At 40.5% G+C, this 25,320-nt stretch overlaps 1 protein-coding gene across 4 annotated transcripts in view; it reads left to right on the top strand.

Annotated features, from left to right (window-relative positions):
- Positions 1-23,637, top strand: part of ca10a (carbonic anhydrase Xa) — a 266,880-nt gene extending 243,243 nt beyond the window's left edge. For all 4 annotated transcript variants that reach the window (XM_084342353.1, XM_084342352.1, XM_084342351.1 and 1 more), the window contains 5 exons: positions 6,079-6,174; positions 14,352-14,424; positions 19,169-19,323; positions 19,579-19,753; positions 22,605-23,637. In XM_084342353.1, the coding sequence (XP_084198479.1) occupies positions 6,079-6,174; positions 14,352-14,424; positions 19,169-19,323; positions 19,579-19,753; positions 22,605-22,627 (522 nt within the window). In that variant the 3' untranslated portion in view covers positions 22,628-23,637. The remainder of the gene's footprint in view (positions 1-6,078; positions 6,175-14,351; positions 14,425-19,168; positions 19,324-19,578; positions 19,754-22,604) is intronic.
- Positions 23,638-25,320: the final 1,683 nt, after the last annotated feature.

Raw genomic sequence — 25,320 nt, 5'->3', positions numbered from 1 at the left:
TGGGATTATGTTCAATTACCAATGTAACATGATGAGCATTAACATAAATGGGATGATAGTTGTTGGTGCTGTCGTGCCAGTAAAGCACCTGATTGAATAAAGGTAGCTATGTAGCTCCTTGTGCATAATCAGGGTGTGATTGGTGTGTGTGGTAGAGGGCCCTGTCCATTTGTTAGGTTTATGGATCCATGCTCCGGTTCATCTGAGGGAGGGAGGACGGATGGATGGATGTTGAGATGGAGAGCGCCATTTCCAGCCCAGCGCTTTTAAAGCCCCTCTCACCGTTAGCGCTGAACACCTCTCTTCTACTATCGACTTGTTGTCTTCATATTTCTCTACCCCCTGAGGCCAGGCCAGCCATCATGCCATAAAGAGGCTGTCACGACCCCCAAACACACGCAAAGACACACACACACACATTCCAGAGAACACTGGCCAGCCAAGCAAAAGTGACCCTTCACACCCAATTCAGTGTTGGCTGAAACCACTTCCGCTCAGTGTAGCTTCCCATGCAGGTTTCATTGCAGGTTTAACCAACTGAAACTCTGAAGCCTAAAAGTAAGTGTCACTGCCAAAGGAGCTGCTCACACACTGAGGAGCCAGCACTATTGGGAAGTTTTAGTGTGGTGATGTTGGTCTTTTCATGAGTTGGAGACTTTTCCATAGATGCAAGCATTAAGTTCCTTTTGAGGGCCCTGATTGACAAAATGGTCAAATGTAAAGATGTTCAACAGGATTAAACAAATCTTAGTTTAGCATGTTGGCATTACCTGGTAGCTGTCAGCTTGATTCGCGAGATTGCATGATCACGTGAGCTCACAAATTCATCTTGCCAGGTTTTAAGCTATGTGCTTGTGGCCGAACACACAGGTGTTGAACCAATCAGCCTCCAACAGAACCACTGGCAGCTAGAGATGTAGTTTAGGTATCACGACCAGCGAGATAACATACTCTTCATTTGCAAACAACAGTGGCGGTTCCTCAAGGGGTTAGCATATCAGAAGTGGAGAGTTTATTTTATTGAAAAAAGAGCAAAGAATGACACTGAAGCCTTTTCTTGATGGAGAAGATGTTTTCGCTCTTCTCTTGACTGACTTCAGTAAGAGATGATTAACCAACTGGCTCAGTTTGTGGTAGCGCCGTCCTACTGTTGATCTGATTGGTTGAAGTTAGCACTTGACAGACAGTGGTAGACGGATGGTTTGTCCAATCATCTGTATAAGTGTGCACCATTTTCCAAATTGTGTCTAGCTCTGCCTTTGCAAATGGTTCTGTGAAACAAACCATGTTGTTAAACAGAACCATGGTCTTTTGAAGCAATTAAAATGTGTGTGGAACAATTTTACTGAAGCTTGCGGGTTCTCCCCCAGAAAACTTTTAAATAGAGTAGATGTCATTTCATGTATTTTGGTTCCTTTTAACGCGTTTGATACTTTATCTGGCTATAGTGGCATGAGAAAAATTAACAGTAGGCCGACATTTTACAATTTCATCCAGACGAAGTCGCCCAAATAACATATTTGAGTTATGCTAGTTATGCTCTATACCTATACCTCTATATTAACACATAGTTCAAATGAAATATCTAAATCAATGTGACACAATTAATCATAATGGCTTTTGCTGTTTGCTATTTTATAAATATCCTAACCTCACACAAGGTACAAGGTAATTTATTCATCATAACACAACACAGGGTTGTATAATGAAATGAAAGTTTGTAAACTCCTTCATGCTACACAAATTACAGAAGATATATATACAGTTATTGATATGCAAATATACAACAACATGTAGTGCATCTTTTGAATCAGTGTCAGGGTGTATGTAAGCAGCAGCAACAAGATGGTGATGATAATTTGGTCGGCATCTTTATATTAAAAGTCCGACATCTGGTAAACACTGTCCATCAACTGTGACTGTGTGTGAGCACCAAGCATCGATGTTATAAACACAGAGTCCACCTCTCCTCATCTAGCTGCAGTCCTGCTCTCTGTTGGCACAGAACAAGGTCTGCCCATCAAGTGCAACAGCATGATCCAAGATGTTGTGGAGTCAGGTCTCTGTGGACACAACAGTCTCTGATTTCATGTTGTTTGTCCAGCCTGAGTCACATTTTGTCCATTTCCTTTTCCTGTGACCAGACATTAGCCAGGAGCAGCCTTAAACCAAGATGGATTAGCATGGCTCATATTCAGACTCCCTTCCTCCCTGGGGTGGTCCAAACGGTTAAATTGGATGATCGAAAGACGCTGAGGGCTGTGATGGTCTCAAAGTCCATTGCTCTATCCAAAACACTTTCTTCTCCAATGATGATGACAGTATTTCTGCCATGGGCAGTACGTGTTTCAGCAATAAAGCCTAAAAGCCAAACAAAAACCCACCTTAACTCAGCTGTCTGGCACCTGCACTTAAATGACTAGTTATCGTTTGTGGCACATTTGTGTGTGTGTGTGTGTGTGTGTGTGTGTGTGTGTGTGTGTGTGTGTGTGTGTGCACGCACGTTTGTCTGTGCGTGTGCTCTGTGTCAATCTGTGTGTCATTCTGCCTCAGTGCAAGGTAGCAGTGAAAAGCAGTCATTAATTTGGTCATTCACATTAGTAATAGTGGGAGGGAGAAAACTAGTAGTTTTAAAATGCCCATCAACAAGACCATTGGGGGAGTCAGGTTATTGTTTGGATGCTGACATTTGGTAAAAAGCACTCACAAAAAGTAGAGCTTAAGCTAATGGGAATGTAATAAAATTCAACACAATGAGTTTGAACACTGTTGGAAACATTTTGGATAATGTATGTACACAACTCAACAAAAACTGCCCCGGCCCCTCAGACAGCCTGACTGTTGAAAGGTGAACCTAACGAGATTAGATAAGGGATTTGGATTTAATAAGCAGATTCAATACTGGATTCAAATTAGATGAAGTGCTATTGAACCCCAACCCTAATTTGTACTAACTCTAATATCTGTCACAACCTATCATACGATCCGTCTGAATCTCTGTCATCAACACGATGTGTTCAATACGCACCAGGAACACAGCGTTATGGCCATACTGTATCTTAATAGAGTGTACCTGTGAGATGGGTGGAGGTGTTGCTGTATTCAGTAGTTAGTGTGAGAGTGTGTGTGATAAATGATGTCGTGCTGCAGGCTCACAGATCTGGCCAACATGCACTGGCTCTTCTCTTTTGCTCTTTTGTTTTCAACTGTTTCTTTATCTAATTACGACCTCTTTTTTTCTCCCTCTTTTGCTTTTCATTTCCCTCTTTTTTCCCTCTCCATTTGGCAGACGTTCACACTTTATTATGGCCCACGCTGGCCTTTTATTGCCCACCAGCAGCAAACTTTGTGCAATTTGTCATTGCGGGAGTGTGGATGAGTTCTTTTGGCTGCCTCTGCCACTCTCACCTAAAAATCTAATCAGATCAACGTAGGGCCCTAATCGCTTCCTCTCTCGCCTTGATTGCATTTATAGACGTTCTGTCGCTCTGTGCTCCCCCAATCGAGCATTTCATAATTACTCTCCTTTTAGATTTGTTTATTTATACCCTCCAGTACAGTACTTGCCAAGCCCTTTGCCAATGAGTGTGGATGAGAAGTTTATGGACGTAGGGAGAGAAAGCATAAGAGCCAATGGGGAAGATCTGAAAATCATTACCATCCCTTTGTGCTTGAAATAAGTGCTTTACGGCTTTTATATTCAGAGTAGTTCATTGCTTGTATTATATTAAAATAGAGGAGCCAGAAGCAATAAATTAGAAGCTTTATGTTGTGATAGAATGGCTGTCAATTTCGTTGATTTAGGTAATGAGTGATGAGTTTATAATTTATGTAACAACTAAAGGCAACAGTACTGCAGTCATGCAGAGTAAAAGCTATTGGTGGGGAAACAGACTTGCACTTTTCAGTCAGGAACAAAACAACTGGTCATTTTCAATGGAGCCAGCGATGTGAAGCTATGCTTTTGCCTGACACTTGTTGCTATGTGACGGGTGTGACACACAACAAATCGAAGCTCATTGTTTTCAAATTTGAACTGTGACTTAGTGACAATGTAGCCGACCACGCTTAGCTGTTCTGTTACTTTTGTCGTGCATAAAGTGAACATAAAATTACTGTCTGTCATCCATCCTCCATTGGAATGAATGGCTTCTGTTCTCCATTAAGCCAACATTGCATGAAGTTGCGCATTCAGCATCAGTGGGTTTAAAAACCAAAAAACACTTAAAAGAATGAAAGGGGCTAATGGTTAACAATGAAAAACCATCCACGAAGTGTGATTTTAGTTATAGATACATGAGTTTGAAGGCATATCATACACTTAAACATTGCACAGAGGTATATAATACTATGAGAGAAAAAATGTAACTCTAGAAAGTTATCATAGTGACAATCTTCCTTCATTGGAGACAGTTGTTGCATTCATGATACAAATAAATCTATCAGGACAATGCTTTTGCACATATGTATATAATTGGCTAACGCAGCGCCTTGCTTGGAGACATCTATTTCAATGCAACATACGTAAAGTCATATCAAACTTTTTCACAGATGACCCTTTGAGGGAGGTTGAGTTTTTCCTTGCAGCACTAAAGACTGAATACAGCCTTAGAGGGTTCCGTCTGTAGGATTTAGTGGCATTTAGAGGTATGGTTGCATATTCAACCAATGAAATACCTCTCATCTCACAATCCCCTACAGTCGCCACTAAAAATGTGAAAAACACAAAAGGTCTCTAGAGCCAGTGTTCAGTTTGTCCATTCTGAGCTACTATAGAAACACAGTGATGAAACATGGCTGACACTGTAAAGGAGGACCTGCTATCTCTAACATTTGTTAGTTTCAGGTGATTATACATCAATAAAAACATACCTCTGAACATTATATTAAATTTGAGCTAACAGATTGCCATTAGTCCTACACACTGGACCTTTAAAACAGTACTCCACTGATGTAGCATTCAAGGATCAAAACTGATGCAGCAGAGCCAGTAATATATTTTTTTTTGTTCCTTCCATTCTTTTTCTTGTCAGAACCTGCTGAAAACAATACCCATAATGCAAATCAACTGCCAACAGTTTGGTCAGATATTTGGGTGTGTTATGCTAGTAGCTGCTACTGTAGCCTCAAGCCACTCGCCTCAAGCAGAGATAAAAAGTGAGCTGCAGAGTTCTGGCGTGCTCTCTTTCTAACTCCTCACCCACAGATTTATTTCATTTTTAAACTTGTAGACTTATCTGTTCCAGTCTTTGGCATACTATGTACTTTTCTTTCCCCAGGAGCACCCTGGTGGCCTAGGGCTAGGGGTGAAGGCACTGACCATGAAGCGCAGCATCTCAGTATCAGTACTGTACCAGCACTATCGTCCTTCTACTGCCGACTTTTCAATAAAGCATTAAAATGCTCACAGAAAATAAGCGTTAAAAAAAATACACATATACAGATGGATTCATCTCTGCTGGCACTAAACTTCTTATTCATTCTCTCTTTGTCAGAATAGTTTTTAAAACTGTGGGCTCCTCTTTCAGCACTTTCCACTTTTACGAGTTGGAAGTTGAATAGTACCGTCTGCCCACGTCCAAACATCATTAAAAGGCAGGAATATTGAACAGCTGGAGTGGATGAAGCATCTGCGTCAGTGAAACATTAACCTCATGCTGCGAGATGGTTTAGCCGCACTCACCTCAGTCTGTGAAAGCATGCTGGCCTTGGATCAGATGATGACAGAATCCTCGTCTCTTTATGTCCCTCTTACTGCTATCCACATCTACGCTGCATATAAAAAATGTTCCCAATACCGGCTTATTACATTACACTGAGGGTCTTGGTGAATCCATGGGGGAGATTTGATCTGTATTGATTTTCCCTTTTTAAATCATCTGACGTGATGTAGCAGGGAGGAAGAATTTAGGTGAATGAAGGACTATGATATAGATTCTCTGGAAGGGTTTTCAACTCCTGTTTTGTACTGACTGCGGAGATCAACCTTGTGTCCTTCTATCATTAAGTTGTCTGACCAAAAATGTCTGAGTGAGTTTCATTCAGTAACTCTCTTTATGTCTTTTCTTTATGTTCCAGGTTCAACTGATCCACTACAATCATGAGCTGTACACAAATTATACAGAAGCTGCTAAAAGCCCCAATGGACTGGTCATAGTGTCCATATTCATGAAGGTAAGCCTCACATATATGTTTAACAACTGTCAGTGTATTCACTAACAAACAACGATTGGTTTTTTTTTTGCATGACACAGTAGCTGCAAAGAGTACATTTTGTTATAGGTTATAGCTTGGAAATCCATCATAATACTAAGTGCACTGCATTGAATTTGAGCCACCAGGTACAAGGACTGTACAAGGAACCTGACCTGATTTAATCAGCATTCAAGCATTACAGGGCAGCCACAGTATACAATACACAGATGGAACATGTAGTGCAAAATAGATCAAGACTGAACATCATGTTCACTCCAGGAGACTCACTTAAAGGTGGAGTGTTCATTCAAGTGTTCCTTTGTGCTGACATGGTCACGAACATGGAGTGTTTTCCTTCTTTATCTCATTCATTCTCTAAATGGAACATCTTCAAAACAGCATTTAGGTTTGAATTATTCATATATTAATATATATTCAATATTATATATTGAATCCCAATTGATGCAATTTTTGTCAGAACTCACAACATTCTTTTTGCGGACTGTTTATACCAAGAACAATAACTAACAATTATAAATGAACCATTTTTAAAAATCGTTCTGCACACCACAACTATAACGACAGCTACAGTGGTGATGGATAACTTTCAGAGCAATTTAATGAATGATAGAAATACTGACAGACAATTCAAATCCAACCCAATTTACAGGGCCATTAATTACGTAGCTTGATTTTAAGGACATTTTCTTCAAAGTAATGTTGCAGTGCCGACCTCTTTTACTAAGCTTATTAATGGCATTTAGAAAACCCTTTGTAGATGGTCTAACTCAGTCTGGGTTATTTGTACAACTCATTAAACACTTATATAATGTATATGAGGCTGCCAATTACACATCATGAACATCATTTCACTGAGACATACTGCCAAACATTCTTTGGCGCGGATGGGGTCTCTGAAGGTAGTTTTGTCTTTACCTTTTCCTTTTTGATGTTAGAAATGATACTTGATTTTGACTCTTTTTGAATGACTTGTAGAATTTTGTAAAGCCATATCTCTTTTTCGTCTTTCTTTGTTTTCTTTTTTGTGTAACATACAGCAGTAACTGGGAGAAACGGGATCATGCAGCGCATGCTTGGTGCTGCTGTTTTAAGAAATAATACTGTTTTAGGAGGGTTTCCTCTCATGGTTATCGGTACGTGATCGTTAGTGATAATTCTTGGTGTGGACGGCAATGTAAACAAGAATGTACTGTATGTACAAATGTCATTATCAAAACTGCTGGAATCAGTAGGACTCTTTCCAGGTAAAGCAGTGTCTACAATGCCTTTTGGAGAATTTTAAAATCAAAGAACAGGAGATCTTGCCTCTTACCCTTTCTTCAGTAACACTTTCATAATTATCTGCAATTTTGGAAAACAAATGAACAACAACAACAGCTGTCTGTCTCCATGCACTTAAGGTGAACATAAATCCGAAGTATGATGGTAAGCCTGGTGACAAAACTCAAACCACATTCATTTTATTTTTTCATCGTTCATTGAAGTCTGAGAAGTGTGGAACAGCATTTTTTTCCATGCATGCACTCCATGCATAGACCCCTGAGAAAAAGAAGGAAAAAATGGTGTTCATACATAAGTACGTATGAATGCGGAACAGTCAATCATTCTATGGCTTTAGTTCATTCAGATGTCCATGTTCTTTCAAAGTTTCCTTTCAGTGAATCTTTCAGGGAAAATCTAATCTTGTCTGGCTTGATGTTATATAATACATTCTTGATCCATCTACTGTGGGTGGGTGGCCACACATGTTTCCATTTAAGAAGTATGAGGCGTCTAGCTCGAAGAGAGATAAAAGATATAATTCAATTAGGATACAGGGGAGTGTTAGTCCTGGGGAAGCAACGGCGGGGCCATCCCCGAATATCCACACCAGAATATCCCCAAAGTATTCAAATGTATCTGTCTTTTTTGTCTCCCCATACCTGCTGCCTGCATGGGCTTCCCCCCACGATCTATGCATGTTAAGATTGATGACTCTAAATCGCCTATAGGTGTGGACATGACCATGAATGGAGAAAAAGGGTGGTCTTTGATTGAAATATAGCCTCACTTCTTGTTAGAGAAACATGCCCAAATGGTATTGAAAGCAGCCAAAATTATCTGGAGCCACACAAAGGAATGTTATCTTGCCCAATAACAGCCCAGTCACCATGTTGGCAGTTTACATTTCAAGAGACCACAGATATGACTACAGTTGTGAGTGTCACAGGCTGTGTACCATTTTGAAATTTCCACAAAACATGTCATATCACATTCACATTACATGTGAGATTACATGTGGATGTCCTGATTTTCATATTGAGAGATTGAGGTGATGGTAGTGAAGTTACAAGCGAAAAGGCTGCAAAATCAGTAATTATAGTTCAAGACTGTGATTCAACATTTCTAACGGTGACACCAGTGGATATTTTTAAGGAGATGTCGAGAAATTTACAGCTGAGTTTGTGACAACAAAAAAGGAAGTTGGGACATCAGAGTTTTTGGCAACCAAACAGGTATTCCAAGCCAAAACCAAGTTGTTTTTGCATAAACCTAACCAGAGCATAAGCACTGTGGCAAAAAAGTCAGAAAAAGTCAGAAAAAGTTTGAATGTATCCATGGTTGTGCAGAAACGTACATTGCAAACATTTATTCTGCCGATTGGGTCGTAAAGGGAGTGAAAACAGAGCAAAAACAGTTATTATGTTAAATTGGATAGAGACAAATTATGTCAAATATGTGTGTGATTTAGAGGTTATTTTGTGGGGTTCTTATCTCGCAAATTTGTCAAAAGTGTCAGTTTATTGCAATATTCAACTCAACTGTATTATGTACTATTTGGTTTGTTTTCTGAACTCATGTATCTGTACGTCAGGCTGATTTTTTTGTAGTTGTATCTAGCAGCCACAATAGTGTTTTAAAGAAAGCACGGTGGTCTCAGTGCTGCCACCCCTCCACTCTCTTGCTTGAGTCTCTGCCTGAAATCTTCTAAACGTTCAACCCAAGAAATCACAAACAATTAGCAATCCAATTATCCTACAGATTGAAACAGTGTGCTTCTTGGCTTAGTGTCAGCCATGGTGGCAGCAGTCTTGCCTCTTTGTTGTGTATGAGAGGTCTCCTTCTTGAGTGAGAGGCTCAGAGATCAAAGAGGCAGACGACGTCCTCAGCACTGTGCACACTGAGGCTGGAAAGTTCAGCTGCTAACTGCTAATTAGCTCCCCAATGTCAATGGGACCATCATTTAGTCTTGAAGAGACAGAGGAGACGCTGACCTAGGTCAGCCCTCCTCATCTCCCTCCCTCCAACCAGCAGCAGAGTGTGTCCAAGGACATGTGAGAGAGGAGCTGGGCTTGGGAAGTGGACTGCAGCAGGTGTGGTTGCCTTGCATGACAGCCAGAAGTAATGGCCCCGTAGAAGCCGCATGCAGCTCTACACTGCTAATAGTAATACAGAAGCCGTCAAAGAAAAAAATGTAATACAGTGATACCGTTCATGTGATGCTATTTTGAATCTATTTATTGCATATTACAGGTGACACACATATTATGTGTAGCCTACACTATAGAGTGAATTCAGGATAATTTTCCAATGTCCATTGTATTAGATATGAGTCCTGTTTTTCTGACGGTTGGAGCTCTCCCAGCGTCTGGGACACCACTACAGTTAAATCATCAGTACAGAAGATGAGAACATTTTTTAAGAAAAAAACTAGTTGCCTAATCAAAAGCAACAGATGCAAGCAGGTGTAAAATTTTTTACTACAACTTCCAAAAACTATTATGTTCCAGTAAAACAGAAAGATGAAGAAATATGTATATATATATATATATATATATATATATATACGCATATACATATAATTCTGTTGTACGTCTTACTTCTTCTTAGACCGCCGCATGGAGCAAGCTAGTTTAAGGGAGGGAGGATTGTGGTATATATATATATGTATATACCACAATCCTTTTACTTCCAGAACAAAAGGCACACACAATAGCTGCCACTTTGCAACTTTGTAAAAGGAAGGATTATCAGTGGTTCTTTGTTGAGAGCAGGGGCTCCATACAGTATAGTCATAATACCATCGTACTTCCAAGAACTCTCTTTTGTAAGTCTGCACTACAGAGGCTTTTTAATCAGTCCAAGGCCTGGATTGTACTCCAGGTTCACTGCAGACACTTAGAATGTGTAGTAGTTCTACTTATGGGTACTACTTTCTGTAGCCTGCTTGAAGGACACATTTTACACATATGCAGACACTTAGCTACGGAAGTGGCCAAGTCCATGCAGTCACAACAAATTGGAGGTATGTGGATGTCTGCACAGAACCTAAGCGTATAACCTCTAATGGCTTCGGTCATTCAGAAAGCAGGACTGCAACAGGCTTACAAAATGTGGTATAAAGCCTTATGCGGCTCTATTTATCAGATTATACGCTGGAGCCGCAAAAGGCTTTATACTACTTTTGTAACATATGCAGATGCACTCCTCTAGACCTGTAAACACACTTACATGTGTGAAATTGGTGGAGTTACCCTTTAAGTGTGTTGACATCAGCAGTCAGATCGGGGACATCTTTCTCCAGTTTGGTTTTACCAATTTCCCGTCTTCACCTCACTTAACAACCACTATTTTTGTGACTGATTGTGGACGTTTTGATTTAAAGTAGTAGTTATAGTAGGCGTTACCAACCTGCAAAAATGTCTAACACAGCTTAACTTTTAACCTTAGTACAAGGACAAAGAACAATTCTTAATTATTCCAAAAAGGCTAAACTCTTTGATCTCTGTTTATTGAGCTTTGATTAATATCTTCATAGTATGTCATTTCTGCCACAAGGGGTCTCTCATTCAAAACAACTACTGTTATAAAAGTCTATCTACTGATGCAAGCAGAAATGTTTTACAGATTAAATAATGTTTTAAAGTTTATTCAAAATATGCTAAGTCACAGGCGACCAAATGAAACACACCGTTACCTCGGTTAAATTTGAGATTTCTCTGGGTTTGAACATTTGAGTTGATGCAAGTTGTAAGTACACAACTCAGCAACATATATAAAAAAGGTCCAGTCATTTTTATACATTCGAATGCAGAGATGTTTCATATCTTCAAAAAACACTGCAGCAGAGTTAATTCAGAAGTAGTGAAGTGCGAGGAAAGACAATTTTGTCAATGCCCACATGTCACAATTTTTTTTTTTGCCAATATCCGACAAGATTTTAAAAATCATACTCACACATGCACTCACCTGCCACCCACTCACACTCCCACCCAACTGCGCTCCGACTGGTTATCTGCTAAAGCCTCTTCGTTTCCACTGTCTTAGGCATGTTTCAGCAGGTCAGACTGTTCAGTAGTAGCACTGAGCAGACAGGTGGTAATTAGCAACATTTTTCTCAGAGCAGAAGCTCGATTTTCTCACTTTTCAGTGACTCATGCTTTACAAGGCCTTGTCAGATTTCCGATCCCATCACTGTGACTCAGAATGCCAGGAAGTGCCCCCGTTCTAGGCGTGAAGTCGTCAGGCACCATTAAGGACAGCAGTGGGTGACTGCAGCTATGTGGGGACCTCGGTGGAAACCAGACACACACCGGGGCAGGCTTTCACAGTGAATACAAGGACATTTCATTCATTTGATTGTAGACTGATGTAACAGCAAGAAATATGTGATTCCTCAAGATGTGTCTTGTGGGTATCTTGTGTCTGATCGACATTCAGCCATATGCTGCTAAGTATGTACTTTTCTCACGCCTAATGTGCAGACATTCCTGGAATAGAAGAGACAGATTGACTGAATCCCCTCAGGTGCATTTCCAGGAAAACGATTTAAATGTGAGAGACAGGAAGTGGCGAGCAGCATGAGTGGCTGGTGAAGGCGTAATGCCTGCCTGAAGAGCACAGGGAACAGGTCAAAGACTAACTAATTTAGGTTGCAGTGAGGGGATGTGGAGGACGAGCACATGTCTTTTTAATCACTTTGCCCAAAGACATCTCTACAATTAAAGTTGTGAAGTCCAACTAGTATGAGTGAGGGATAGATGAAGTAGAAAGGAAGGCAGAGGAGTCAAAGAAGGGCGTGGGGGTGGAGGTGTGAGGTGCTTCCCTCAGCTATTGGCCTGGAGCTGCTCCACACTTCTCAGACTTCACTGAACAAAGGAGTCAGTCAAGCAGAGCAGCCGTGGAGTGAAGAATTAAGAGTGACTCTACAGATTTTGGATGCAGTTAATGTGGTGGCTATATTTCAGGAGATTTTCACTCAAGTCCCTGTAGTCACCAAATCATCACAATGGCTTCTACCATTGCCATGATAAACAACATCCAAATCAGTATTTAAACGCTTCAAATTGTTCTCTTTTTTTAGAAGAGGAAGCAGATAGACAGAAGCAGCTGCACCAAAAAAGAGGCAAAAGAATTATTAAAGATAAGTTAATAAAAAATGTAAATGCAGTCATTACCCACCCTCATGCTGATGGGAAGTTCAGTGAAGTTTCGTAGTCCACAAAACTGCAACTTCAAAGCTGCAACACTGTTTTGCTGTGAAGCCCCAGAGATTTTTTGTGGACTACAAATCTTCACCCGACTTTCTATCAGCAAGACGCATAATGACTGAATTTTAATTTTTTTGGGTGAATTGTTCCTTAAAGACTGAGAAATGGATCTTCTCTGTGGTATTTACGTCCCAAAATCATGCACATAAAAACCAGAAGCTGAAAAGCATCACTGTGAGGGAGCATTTCTGATCCTTGTGGACAAATGTGGACCCACAAGATGTGGCTCCCACAGCCAACACGGTCAAAGCTTCAAATACTCGCCGGTAATTGTCACTGAAGCTTCGAAACCCCAAAAATATCATTCAGGACATTTTTTATGTGGCCCAATATCCTAGGAACTACATCCATATTAGACCATTCCTCACCTTGTAATCCATGGTTGATTTTCAAGTCCATCTTCATTGAGTACAGCTGATCACATCAAGTAGACTTCCTGTAAACTTCCGGCTGTTTTGTTGTTAGTAGCAGCATGTGTTTTCAGTCAACTAATGGAAAATACATTACATACAAATAGCATACATAGGGCACTACTACTACTAAGCTATTGCTTTTAGTGTCCTACCATTGTCACCACTCCCCTCTTCACCAATTAGCTGTACACTTACTGTAGCCGTGTACTCTGGAACAGCTTTAGTGCCCACATACCCTGCACAGCTGTTGGAAAGAAATGTCACCCTAATACTTATCTGCTGTTCTTGGAAACTGCAAAATGTTGTACAACTGGTGACAAGCAGGCAGAAAACCATTTTGTACATTGATGAGCCAGATGGCTGATAACAAGAGTCACCATGGTGTAACATGAATTCAGCTCAGATATGTATTTATCTTCTCAAACACTTTAATTAACACCAACATCCAGGTGTAGCCATATGGGCCATATGTTTGAAATCAATATTTCAATATAGATATTTTTGTATGTATAATAAAATGGCATGTAAAATCATGTGTGAAGCAAGGAGAACAGGCCCTAGAGGGACTTCATGAGGTTCAGTGGTCAAAAAACGGGCATATAGTGCAGCAACATGAAGTCAAACCGAGATGTTCCTTCCTATAACTTGACTTTAATATGACGCTAGCCTTGTTGTTCACCTTATATATAACTGTTACAATACACTGCGATGTTGAACTATTTAAAGCTCTAAAGTGGCAGAGGAGCATGCAGCGGGTCACTGGCGATGGTAACATTCAGCTCTGATAAAATAAAACTTGTTGTGATCCATTGTAATGTCATGTTAGGACAACAGTACAATGTATTTGCTATTTAAAAAGATGGATTATGTTTTGTCCTGGTAGCAGTGTGTGTCTGTGAGCTGTTTTTTAATGGTTTCTTGAAAACAGTGGGAGCCTTTGTTTTCCAGAAGGCAAAGCAGCAGCACAAGAGAGTGTAGGAGCCTCTGACTGTGCAAAATATATCAGTGGGTTTAGACATTATGGCCATTAAAGGTGATAGATTAAAAAATACACTTGCATTATCCTTTAAAGTACTGGGACTGAGTGGATTAAATATTGTTTAATTTTAGATGGGCTCTCAATTCATTACATGATTAGTCCCTTTTTTTTTTTATTTAACCTGACCCTTTTTTACTCTCTCTTTTTATCCAGATTGCTGAGACTTCAAATTCATTCCTGAATCGAATGCTGAACAGAGACACCATCACAAGAATAACATATAAAAGTAAGTATGTGGAGTAATCTGTAATGATTATTATGTCTCTCCATTTCCACACGGCATGCAGTTATGGTGCTAACGGTGACAGATTTACCACTTCAGATTCTTGGTAGACCTTGAAATATGGGTCTTTTATTTCAGATGGAGTTAGCAAAATGCAGCCTCTCATTTCCAGCACACAACTGTTGGAATTTGACTTTGGAAATGACAACGTTCCTAAGCAGATTTTATCAGCTGCAGCTAGCTTGCTTATTAAGTTAACGTAAGCCTCATTTTAAGCCTGCAGAGTGGTCTTACATATGCAATCGATGGCTACATAGGCCTATATGAAATTAACCAAGTATTATAATTATGATTCAAACAGAGAGGCATATCATGCTGCACAGCTCACACGCAAGACAGACGTTAGCTTCATGCTTCATTGCTGTATTGTATTACATGAGTTTCAGGATGACTAACATTAATCAGTGTGTTTGGCTAATGCCATGCTATCTGAGATAAACTGAGCTTGGCTGGAGTTCAAAACTTTTTCAAAACCTACAGAGCAGTACAGAGATGCTAACTTTAGCCTAAAGTATGATGTAGTAGCATACAGGACGGGGACGAACATTGTGAGGAAATATTACACACTAGATGTGCTAATTGGTCTTGTATGAAATACGATTGGTTACTACTATGGGTAACAATACATAGACAATATTCACACAGCAGCCATCTTCCTCCGACATCACACTCAGGATGGGAAGTGTGTTCCAGGTTGCAAGTCATACAAAAGTAGGGAATCTGCTAAATTGTTATCATTTCACAGCTTCCTGATAGATCAGTGACTGAAAACACAATGGTTAGTGATAATCTGGATGGACATCGAGCCATATTCTAAGATTAAGCAACATATTTGAACCCACCAGCTGCTGTTGGCGCTAACATTGGCATTCAGTTATTCGTAGCTTACATTCCTATTTTATAGTGTTGCATGATATGATAGAAGTGACGTACGTTAATTCTGAAATATTGACACACATCTTGGTTACATTTATTCAAGTTTAACTTGTTACATTACAGGACAGTTACATTACGTCATGTTATATTACAAGCTTGATTACAAAAGGTTAAAAAAAGATTCAAAGGTTCAGTACAAGAATAATAATTCAAGAAAATAAATAAATACATACAAGATGTGCTTTGATATTTCAGAATTAATTTACCTGTTTTCTATCATATAGTGCAACAAAATCAAAAGATAATATATCAAATATGTTGCTTTATCTTGAAATATGGCCCGCTGTCCCCCCAGATCACTATTCATCATCTTTTCAGCTGCTGATCAATCATGAAGTGTTGAAATGATAGCGATTTGTCAGATTTCCCATGATTATCTGACATGCAACCTGGTGCACAGCAGTACATTTAAGCTTCCCACAAGAGCATGACCTCAGCTGTATGGATACAGACTATTGATTACATTTCTGCTCTAACAGTTCTGATTATGTAACGTAAAAAAATAATAACACAACCCGAACTGAGCATACGGTATTTATATATTTACTATATTCATGTACATGTGACAAAATCCAAAGCTTAGACACAAGTCGTGCCTATTTATGAGGGCTAAGCTATGATTGAAAATTGCTGTGGTTGGGGTTTAGCAAATAATCAGTTGTTCAACGGTCAAAATGTTTTTTGTTTGTTTTTTTGTTTTGTTTTTATCGTTTATATTATTGTATTTTCCCTTTTTCTGATCTTTCAAAGCATCATTATTTCAGCTCAAAGTGGTAATTGAAGGGATGCTGCAGGAGAGGGATGGAGGGATGCCTGCACGGGAACTCATGATAGCTGGAGGAGGCTGTTGGTGAGGCAGCGTGTTCGGCTGCAGTCGACAGCTGCTCTCCAGAGGTTTCCCTCTGCCAGGCTGCCATACTGGAAAGGCAGCGTCGGCACAGATCGCCCAGGGCTAGCTTGAAAAAAGAGACAAATAATTGGATTAATGGGGGGAGCAGTGAGTTGCTGGATAAACGCACTGACCCCTTGTGGCTGGGAGGAGTCTCAGGGGCACTGGGCGGAGCAGGAAGCTCCAGGCTAGGGGTAGGCAGGGGGTGTTCCTCCGGGTCCAGCTGGAGGAGCTGAAGAGGAGCATGGATTCTGACAGCTGTCAAAACTCCCTCAGATACACCGTCTTACACATGCTGTCTCACAGACACGCATACACACAGTCACACACCGCCCCCTCATGCTCAGGAATCCTCAGGCATATACCTCTCACAGCCAGTAATGAAGCAGGCCAATGGTTTTTTAAAAGCACATATGTACACACACACAAACACAAAGACGCACACACACCATCCAAAGAGAATTATTTATTTCATCCACACGATCAAAGATCAGCAACAGAGCTACTCTACACATGAACGTGTTGTAGGTGGAATGGTAATAGCAGATAGGATAGAGAGGATCAGAGCCATCAGAGAGAGGCGATAGAAAATGCGTTTGGGATGAACAGAGATCTTTCTCTAGCAAATGACAAACAAAGTGCATCTTCTCACACTGTCACTTGTTACAATCTATGGCACCTATTTTTTACCTGATTTTGAACGACAAATCGGTATGAAATTCAGAGGAGAGCTAGTTAGCTGTTAGCTATCCTGCAGTGTGTTTGGCTAAGGCAGCTAACAGCTAATGGAGCCAATAGAGCTAACACAGCATACCGCTAATGGAGCGGTGTTAGTGGTAACAGTGAACTGTAGTTTAATGTGACAACACAACAAGCTCACAATAAATAAATATATACTAATACTTCAGTTGAGTACAGTTTGGAGGTAAAAGTAATTTGAAGGGTTTTTTAAAGAGCCAACCCATACCACCCAACCTGTAAAAATATGCACTAATCAACATCCCGTACCCAAACCGACCCACAAAATAACTTCATGCATTACATTAGCACAATTGTTAGGATTGAGGATAAGTCAAAGGGGAAAACGGTGCACCGTTGATCCTGCTGCGGGGGCGGAGGAGTCCTGTACAGAGCGCTCTCTCCCTCTTTTCTCTTTTTCCTCTTTCTCCCCCGCTGACAGCAGTGGAAAGATCTAACTGAATAGAGTAAATGAAAAAAATAATGAATTTCTCCAAATTGTGGTATTCATTGTTGAATGGAAGGGAAAACTTTGAACACGGACTCTGCCTCTCTTTTTCTCTTTCTCACACAAAAAAGAACAACAAATTCTTCCCATCTTAACACTGAACTGAAAGCGTCGACCTACTCAGCAGTGTTTTAGCCTAGTGTTTGGACTCCACAGTTCCAGAATTTAGTTTTGATGTGCTTCGAGCAAACTGCCAGCTGAGCTGAAAGTACGTTCACTGGATGCACTTGTTGCTGGAATGCAGCCCACTGCTTGAGCCAGCATGGAGAGGAGACAGGCCGTGTAACGGTGATCTCTCCAAAAGACAAGGACATCCTTCTGGCCCTTGTTGACACTGAAGTGACTCTGCAGGTAACGCTGCTTTGTCACTTATTGCCTGCTTGCCCAAACCCACGATTGTTTTCTTGTAAGCTCACCCAAACCTGCCCAACACCCACGGGTCAGTTGGTGGGTCAAGCTGCGGATCGCTAGTGAGTAGGTTACAAAAGGGGACTCTTGGGCATTGGCGAAGTTATGCGCTCTACTGAGCGCATTCTAGTTTTTCACTAAATAATTTTTATTTATTTGTACTGTTTAAAAGATGCAGTATTTAGTAGCAATGCAAAGCACAGTTGATTTAGCATTAAGGCTGCAGCAGCCCACCATGGTGACCTCATCAGAATAAGCAGTCCATTTGTCAACGAGGCCATAAAGATGACAAAGTTATTGAGCTTGTGCTAATGGGGAGTTGAGAGGAAGAATGAGAGTGTTGCAATCTACAGTTTGGATAAAAGAGGTTTTGTGCTGCAACACCAACAGCCTGTCATTCACAGAACAGTAAATGATATGTGAAACAAGATGTGAGAAAAATGTGTTATGACAGATGAGCTCAGAGCTCGATGAGTAGAAGAGGGCTGGGTTTACAGCCTGCACACTAAGAGGAGGATGTGTCAGGTAAACTTGCAGCTTCCAAGGAAAATACCCTGTCGTTGGTGACCAGACCCAGTCTGTGATGAGTTAGCAACTTGATTATCTCTGTGTGGCTGCAGCTGTCAGCTGCTCCCTGTTAGCTACCCAGTGTCCTTTACTGGCCAACATTTCATTGGAGTGTACACGTTTGTGAGCGATGCATGCTCTGTGTATGTATTGCCTTGAGTAATAGAATTAAAAAGCAGTGTAAACTACTTTTTGCTAGATATCTCGCATTAATGTGAAAGTGTCAAAATCTCAGTTTATTACTCATCACATCATTAACATCAAGATTGTGTTAACACATTGTGTAAAGTTATCACTGATATAAGCATCTAGGTTCCCTCTGATCATCCATCAGAGTGATATGACTGTCCTAGATCAGGACTAGCTGATGCTTCAGGTCAGTGGTTCCCAACTTGATGGTCAGGGCCCCAAACTCTTTCCCTCTTTCACAAGTCGATTAAAGGAAGCATCTCTGACTTTTCTCTAATTGCTTAATTCTTGTGAACTATGAAAAAATACTAAATACTTTTACCTACTTCTTACCTCTCAGACAGTTTTTTTATTTGTGCAACATTGGTACAATGTGAAACTACAGTACAGTGTCCTCTGATAAAACATTAAAGTCCCGTCTTGTTTTTTGTCTTCTGCTCTTCATTCTACAGATGATGCGTATCTACTGACCGGCCTGAACATAGAGGAGATTTACCCAGAGACGAGTAGTTTCATCACATACGATGGATCAATGACCATCCCTCCATGCTTTGAGACAGCCACATGGATCCTGATGAACAAGCCGGTGTACCTCACACGCATGCAGGTGAGCCTCAGTCGCCGAACCGTACGTACCTGAAACACAACTCCCAAGACTCACTGGGAAGCTGAGATTTTGCTGTAGATCTTGTCTCTGACTATTGTTCTGCCTGTGAAACATGTCAGCCCAAGAGTCCAAAACTTTCTCAGCTCTTCTTTTGTGGGAAATACTGCAGTGAATCAAAATGCCTTGTCTCACATTTCTATGATGCTCTGGCCAACTTTATCTCAATGGCTTCTCTTCTCTCTGTCTTCATCTAAGATGCACTCTTTGCGGCTGCTGAGCCAGAACCAGCCGTCTCAGATCTTTCTGAGCATGAGCGACAACGTCCGCCCAGTCCAGCCGCTGAACAACCGCTGCATCCGCACCAACATCAACTTCAGCATGCAGGGCAAAGACTGTCCCAACAACAGGGCTCAGAAGCTCCAGTACCGAGGTAGAAACGATTACCTAACCCAAAAGCTGCCATGCGATCTCTCCATTCTCCACCTCATTTCTATTCCCATATTCAATTATATTTCATCTGAGAAATCATCTTGAATCTAATCATGCCTGTTCATTTGTGTTTCCACTGGGCAACACCATGTTGCTCACAATATTCCCACATTTCCACAAATTTTGACTCTTCAGTGTTTTGGTGTCATCTACAGCTGGCTGCTGTCTGTCCTCTGCTGGGTGTCTGTGTCTGAGTTTGACGAACTCATTCGGAAGGTCTGGGAAAGGAACTTGATGGTGGTTCAAGTGCCCCTTGTATATGCAGAAATCTATTTTACAAAGGTTGTTTAAAATGGGGAAATTTTCTGTTTTCCTTATTTTACTAAGTATAAATACATAGGCCAACATCTATATAAAATAGTATTTTTAAAAAATGATGAAATTGTTATAAGCAACCTCAATCATATGATTGTACTCTGTAATAATATTTACATTTTTTTACAAAAGCATTTTTAATAATTCAACAGTAAAGTAACATAATAAATCCCAATTCAACCCCTGAATTCTAGTCATTTTTTTAGGGGCCACAATGGGGAAAGAAACATGGTCAGTAGTCAGCCATAGAGTAGTAAACTGATCAGGTTGTGAAGAAGCCAACAGTTCAGGCCAGATTATCTAAACTTCTTCTGGCAGGTAGCACTTTACAGTACAGCTCAGTAAGTTGTCAGTAATATCTGGGAAACAACAAGTTAAAGTCCCAAAAAATGTCCAAATCACTGTTAAAGTGTTTTTCCCCCACATATGTCTTCCTCCATCTCAGCTATATGGCAGTATCGGGCCCAACAGTGGGGAAAAAAGCTGTTCTGTACGTATTTTTAATGGTATTTCAGAATTTGTAACTTCCTGGAAAATCATTAAAAATGTTGATGACTCGTCCTGTACTCGGGGGCATGTATTAATTATTTGTCCAATAAACGCTTTCTTTATTTTATAGATTACTGTACAAAAACAAAGCTTCATAACTTTATTAAGTGATTGGTGTGAAACTGGGTCATGTGTTATGGAGGAAATATTTGCTGGTTTTCCCTCTGCTGCCCCCAGGCTGCTCTGCCTGGAGCAGCTCTGGACTTGTTGATAACCTAACTGCTAACAAACGTACTGATGACCAGCAGCTTCTCAATGAACAGCTCTGTACCGACGCCTTATGCAGCGTCCTAGACTGAAAGTAACAAGGTGATTTATTTGTTTCCTGGTAGACAGCTACCAGTAGCTTTGTTGCAAAAGTACCCACATAATGTTGACCAGAAGAACATAGTTAAGATCCAGGATGTAAGGAACTATAATAAAACTTTGAAATGCATCGCAGGGGAAGGTCTCAACTCTATTGTCTTTGGAGTTGTTAATTTACTAAACTCAAAGCTGTAGCAGTCCCAGCAGCTTATTTCATTTTGTATTAAAAAATATTTACAACCCATCAACTTCTAACACACAGCTGACAAGATATAATTTTTGGTCAGTGAGCGTGATAAATGATTTCTCACCAAACTCTCAGCTTCAGCTCCTGAACGCCCCCGAAGTAATTTGTTTTAGATACGACAACCACATAAATTCCGGGGGATTATTGCTTGACAATTAATAAACTTAATATTTAATTTGAGTGCTGAGCTGGGACTCGGCTGATGGTTGGTAAAATGTAGAGTGCAGTTTGATTTGCTGAAGAAAAGAGGAAAAAAAAGAAAGAGGCAGCAGGAAGTCAGATGGCTGGACAGTGACAACACCTGTTTGGCCCTGACTGACAGATCTGACGGTTGGGAGGCTGAAAACTGGCGTGTCACAGCTCACTGCAACCTGGGAGGTGTAGCTGCAGTCTGTCATCTCTTCTCCTTCATTTCAGCCAATATTTCTGGGCGAGTGCTGCACAGAATGTTTCACTCCCAAAGTGTAAATACGGTAAAGGCGAGAGGTAGCCCCGGTCCTTGGGTTTTTCTTGCTCAGGATTTACTGTACTATGGCAGACACACACCATGATTGTCTTTCTGCCTGCATCTCTCTCTCATTCTTTCTTGGCTCTGCTCTACTCTCGACCCCCTCACCCTTAAAAGATGAGATTCTTATTCTGTACAGCAGTTGTGGGAGAGATTTCAGCCCTCCGTGCCCATCTCAGTTGGCACGGAGTGAATGTGTTTTGTTTGGTGACCCTCCTGATCACCAAACAAAACACATTCAGCAGAGAGCCTCAGAGAGGAAACACAACAACACACAAAAGCAGACATGCTTATTTAATTGTTTGGAGATTTTAAGACCTTCAAGCTGAAGTGGGGAGGTGGAGGGGGGGTGTCATTAAGAGGGAAAATACGTCTCCCTGGTGATTTGTGTAAGGTCAGCCTTTAGAGCGGGGGCAGCCAGATACACTCCTCCTCTCCCCAGAGGGCTGATCATCAGGAAGCTAATCATGCTGTGCATATGTGTGCGTTTACTTTTTTATTTTCAACACCCGATGAAAGGAATTATGATTATGATAACACACTGCAATAAATTCCTTCTCTCACATTTTATCAGATTACAGTGTTTACTCATGTTCTTGTCTCCCTCTCGCTTTGGGTATAATTTTCTGTCAGGGCTGCCACTCAAAACATAAAACCACCAACCCACCCCCACCCACCTACCACCCCACAGCCAGGCGCATTCACTCCATTCAGTGCCATTCCTTTTAAATTATATTTTATCACTAAAGATGAAATATGGTGTAGAGGGAGGGCTCGGGGTGAAAAATGCCAGAGAATAGTTGAACTGTGGAGAGTGCCGCATATATAAATCAGTATTCTTACTCCTGTCCTTCTCCTCTCTTCCAGTGAACGAGTGGTTGCTAAAGTAGCCTCCCATGGATGAGCATGGAGATGAGTGTCAGAGATGAGGAGCGGGACAAGGCGAGGATGGAGGAGAGGGAGATGTGAAAGTGGGCTTAAGGCTGCATCTCATCGAAGATTATTTCATGGCATTGTACAAAGACAACACCGGACATTCTACGAATCAAGGAACTTTGCATTGCAGGCAAAGAGATTCTTTTCATACATTGAGAACAGTTTGAACCCTTGATCTAACACACGCTAACAAGCTCTTTCCCCCACTGTACAACTATATCTATACGGACATTTTGATACTTTTTTGGGAGAAAACCAAAAGAAGACACTAAAAAAATAAATAATGTGGAAGCATTTATTTGATAGCCTCCCAACCACTAGGACAACGTTGGGACTCTAAAGCCTTTGTACATAAAATTGTTGCTATCCGTGGGAAAATCCAAGGACTAAGTCACTGCCCCCATCCCACCGGTCAAGACAAAGCCGTCAGCAGCACTCACACGGATGTTCCATTACAGTCACCAACAAGGCATGCAATCAGCAAAAGCAACAGAGAGGGAGCACAGCCTTACCTTGTCATTTTCCAAAACTAGAGTCATGTCATGGGAGAAGAGCAAATATTTACAGGCTTTCTTACGGCCTCAGAGCAACCAGTGTCTTGGCCTCGTTTGTACATATTATAATTATCAATACTGCAGAAAAATGAAATGTAAAGAAAAGTAATGAATTATGAAATGAAAAAGATATATAAAGAGGATTTAAAAAAAAAAAAAGAGACAAAAAGTTGAGAATTTTAAAAAGCTTGGCGCACTTTGAAGTCTGGAGCAGTTCTCAGTCTGAGCTGATGCCTTTTTTCTGTTTTATTGTTTACAATGGTCATACACTGTGTTTGAGTAATGTTATCAGCCCAATAAATGTGTCTGGAAAGTTCACTTTGGAAAATGCTTCACTATATGAGGATCTGACTTATTGTACTTGTACCTGTTTTGTACTGTTCCATATTAAATGTGTTGATATGTCAATATTCCTCCTCAGAGGCATGCTCAATAACACCGGCATCACAGAGAAAGCATTGCTCAGAGATTACAATTGCATAACGTAGATAGCAGGGAAGTCTCTAAATGAATGGCAAGGGAATGTCTCTCTTGCTGAAACAGATGCAGTGTTACAGCCTGGCTTTCTCGCTATTGTTTGCGTGATACAACTGAAGCTTATCAGCCTTGCACGGAGGCAGCTCGATCAGGGTTGCCATGACCTGTCATAGTCTTTCACATCACATCAGCGGTCATTGGGGGACGAGGAGGAGAGAAACCTCCTCTCCTGAGCTGATGAAGGTACAGCCCCAACAATATGGGTCCAATCTACAATGTTGTTCTCTTCACAGGGCCACAGGGAGCTGAGGAAAAAGTTAGCCAAGAGCCTACGACTACTATACTAGGTGGTTATCGAAGGTAAGGGCAAAGAGAGAGAGTATACACCTTATGTCGATTAGGGCTGGGCGGCATATCGATATATTATATCATTATTCTGATATGAGACGATATATCATCTTAGATTTTGGATATCGTCATATTTCACAAGTGTTTTTCTGTCCTGGGCTGCATTACAGTAAAGTGAACACAGATTCCTGACCTCAATCATACAACTTTGGGATAAATTAGAGTCTGTCTGAACTAGGCTATAAAGGTAGAAACACTTAAGATTTTGGTCCGTTTTGAGTTTGTAACCCACAAACTTCTGTTGTTTTGATAAAGAACTCAGTGAATATTGGCCTTTTTCTATCATGCCATGGGCAACTGTATTCTGATTTAATGTTCAGTATGGCGTGAGTAGTTTTCTATAAACAGCAGAGCTCAGTCATAAGACTTGTTACCTTGTGAGGAGTTTGAGGCCTGCAGTCTTCAACTCACTGTGGCTATTCCTTCTTGGTCAATTATTTCTCAGTCAGTGCTGCAAATACATTGCATTTAAATATACTGCTTCATACTAAAAGCCATCATATGTTTTGGTGGTTGAATGCTTTTAATAAAAGCTATTATAGACCATATTCAAACAACGGTCATTTTCCTCTGACATCATGCTCAGGATGGGAAGCTCAAATGTCTTACTGCTGTGTTGCAAGTCCCATCATCGAAGGAACTCTGACAAATAGTTATTTCACATCTTCCTGATTGATCAGCAACTGAAAGAGACAATGGACAGTAAAGATCCGGAGGGACATCGGCTCATATTTGATGGTAGAACAACGTATTTGATAAGCCATTAGCTTCCATTAGACAACAAATAACATTAGTATTTACCACTTCATAGCTAAAATTATGTTAACGAAGGCCTAAATTCATTTTAGATTGTTGAACATCTTAGACACATTTATTTAAGCCTGAAAGTAAAAACATACTGAAATGTTAGCTAGGATGCAGTTGAATGCTAACGTTAGCTAATGTTTTGTCAAATATGTTATTTTACCATGAAACATGGCACCATGTCCATTCAAATTTATTTCTAAATCCCCATCATTCCAGTTGCTGATCAATTGGGAAGTGGGGAAATGAAAATGATGATTAGTCAGATTGCATGTATTATTATGTATATATATATATATATATATATATATATACATATTAACATTAATGGTAATAATATATACATATATATGTTAATACATTTTAAAGTTAATGCTGACAAAATCCTGACCATATCTAGGATC

This window comes from Pagrus pagrus (assembly GCF_965226575.1).
Source record: "Pagrus pagrus genome assembly, chromosome: 21".
Taxonomy (NCBI): Eukaryota; Metazoa; Chordata; class Actinopteri; order Spariformes; family Sparidae; genus Pagrus; species Pagrus pagrus.
Note: the sequence above shows the minus strand (reverse complement) of the source record. Positions and strands in the feature narration are given on the sequence as shown.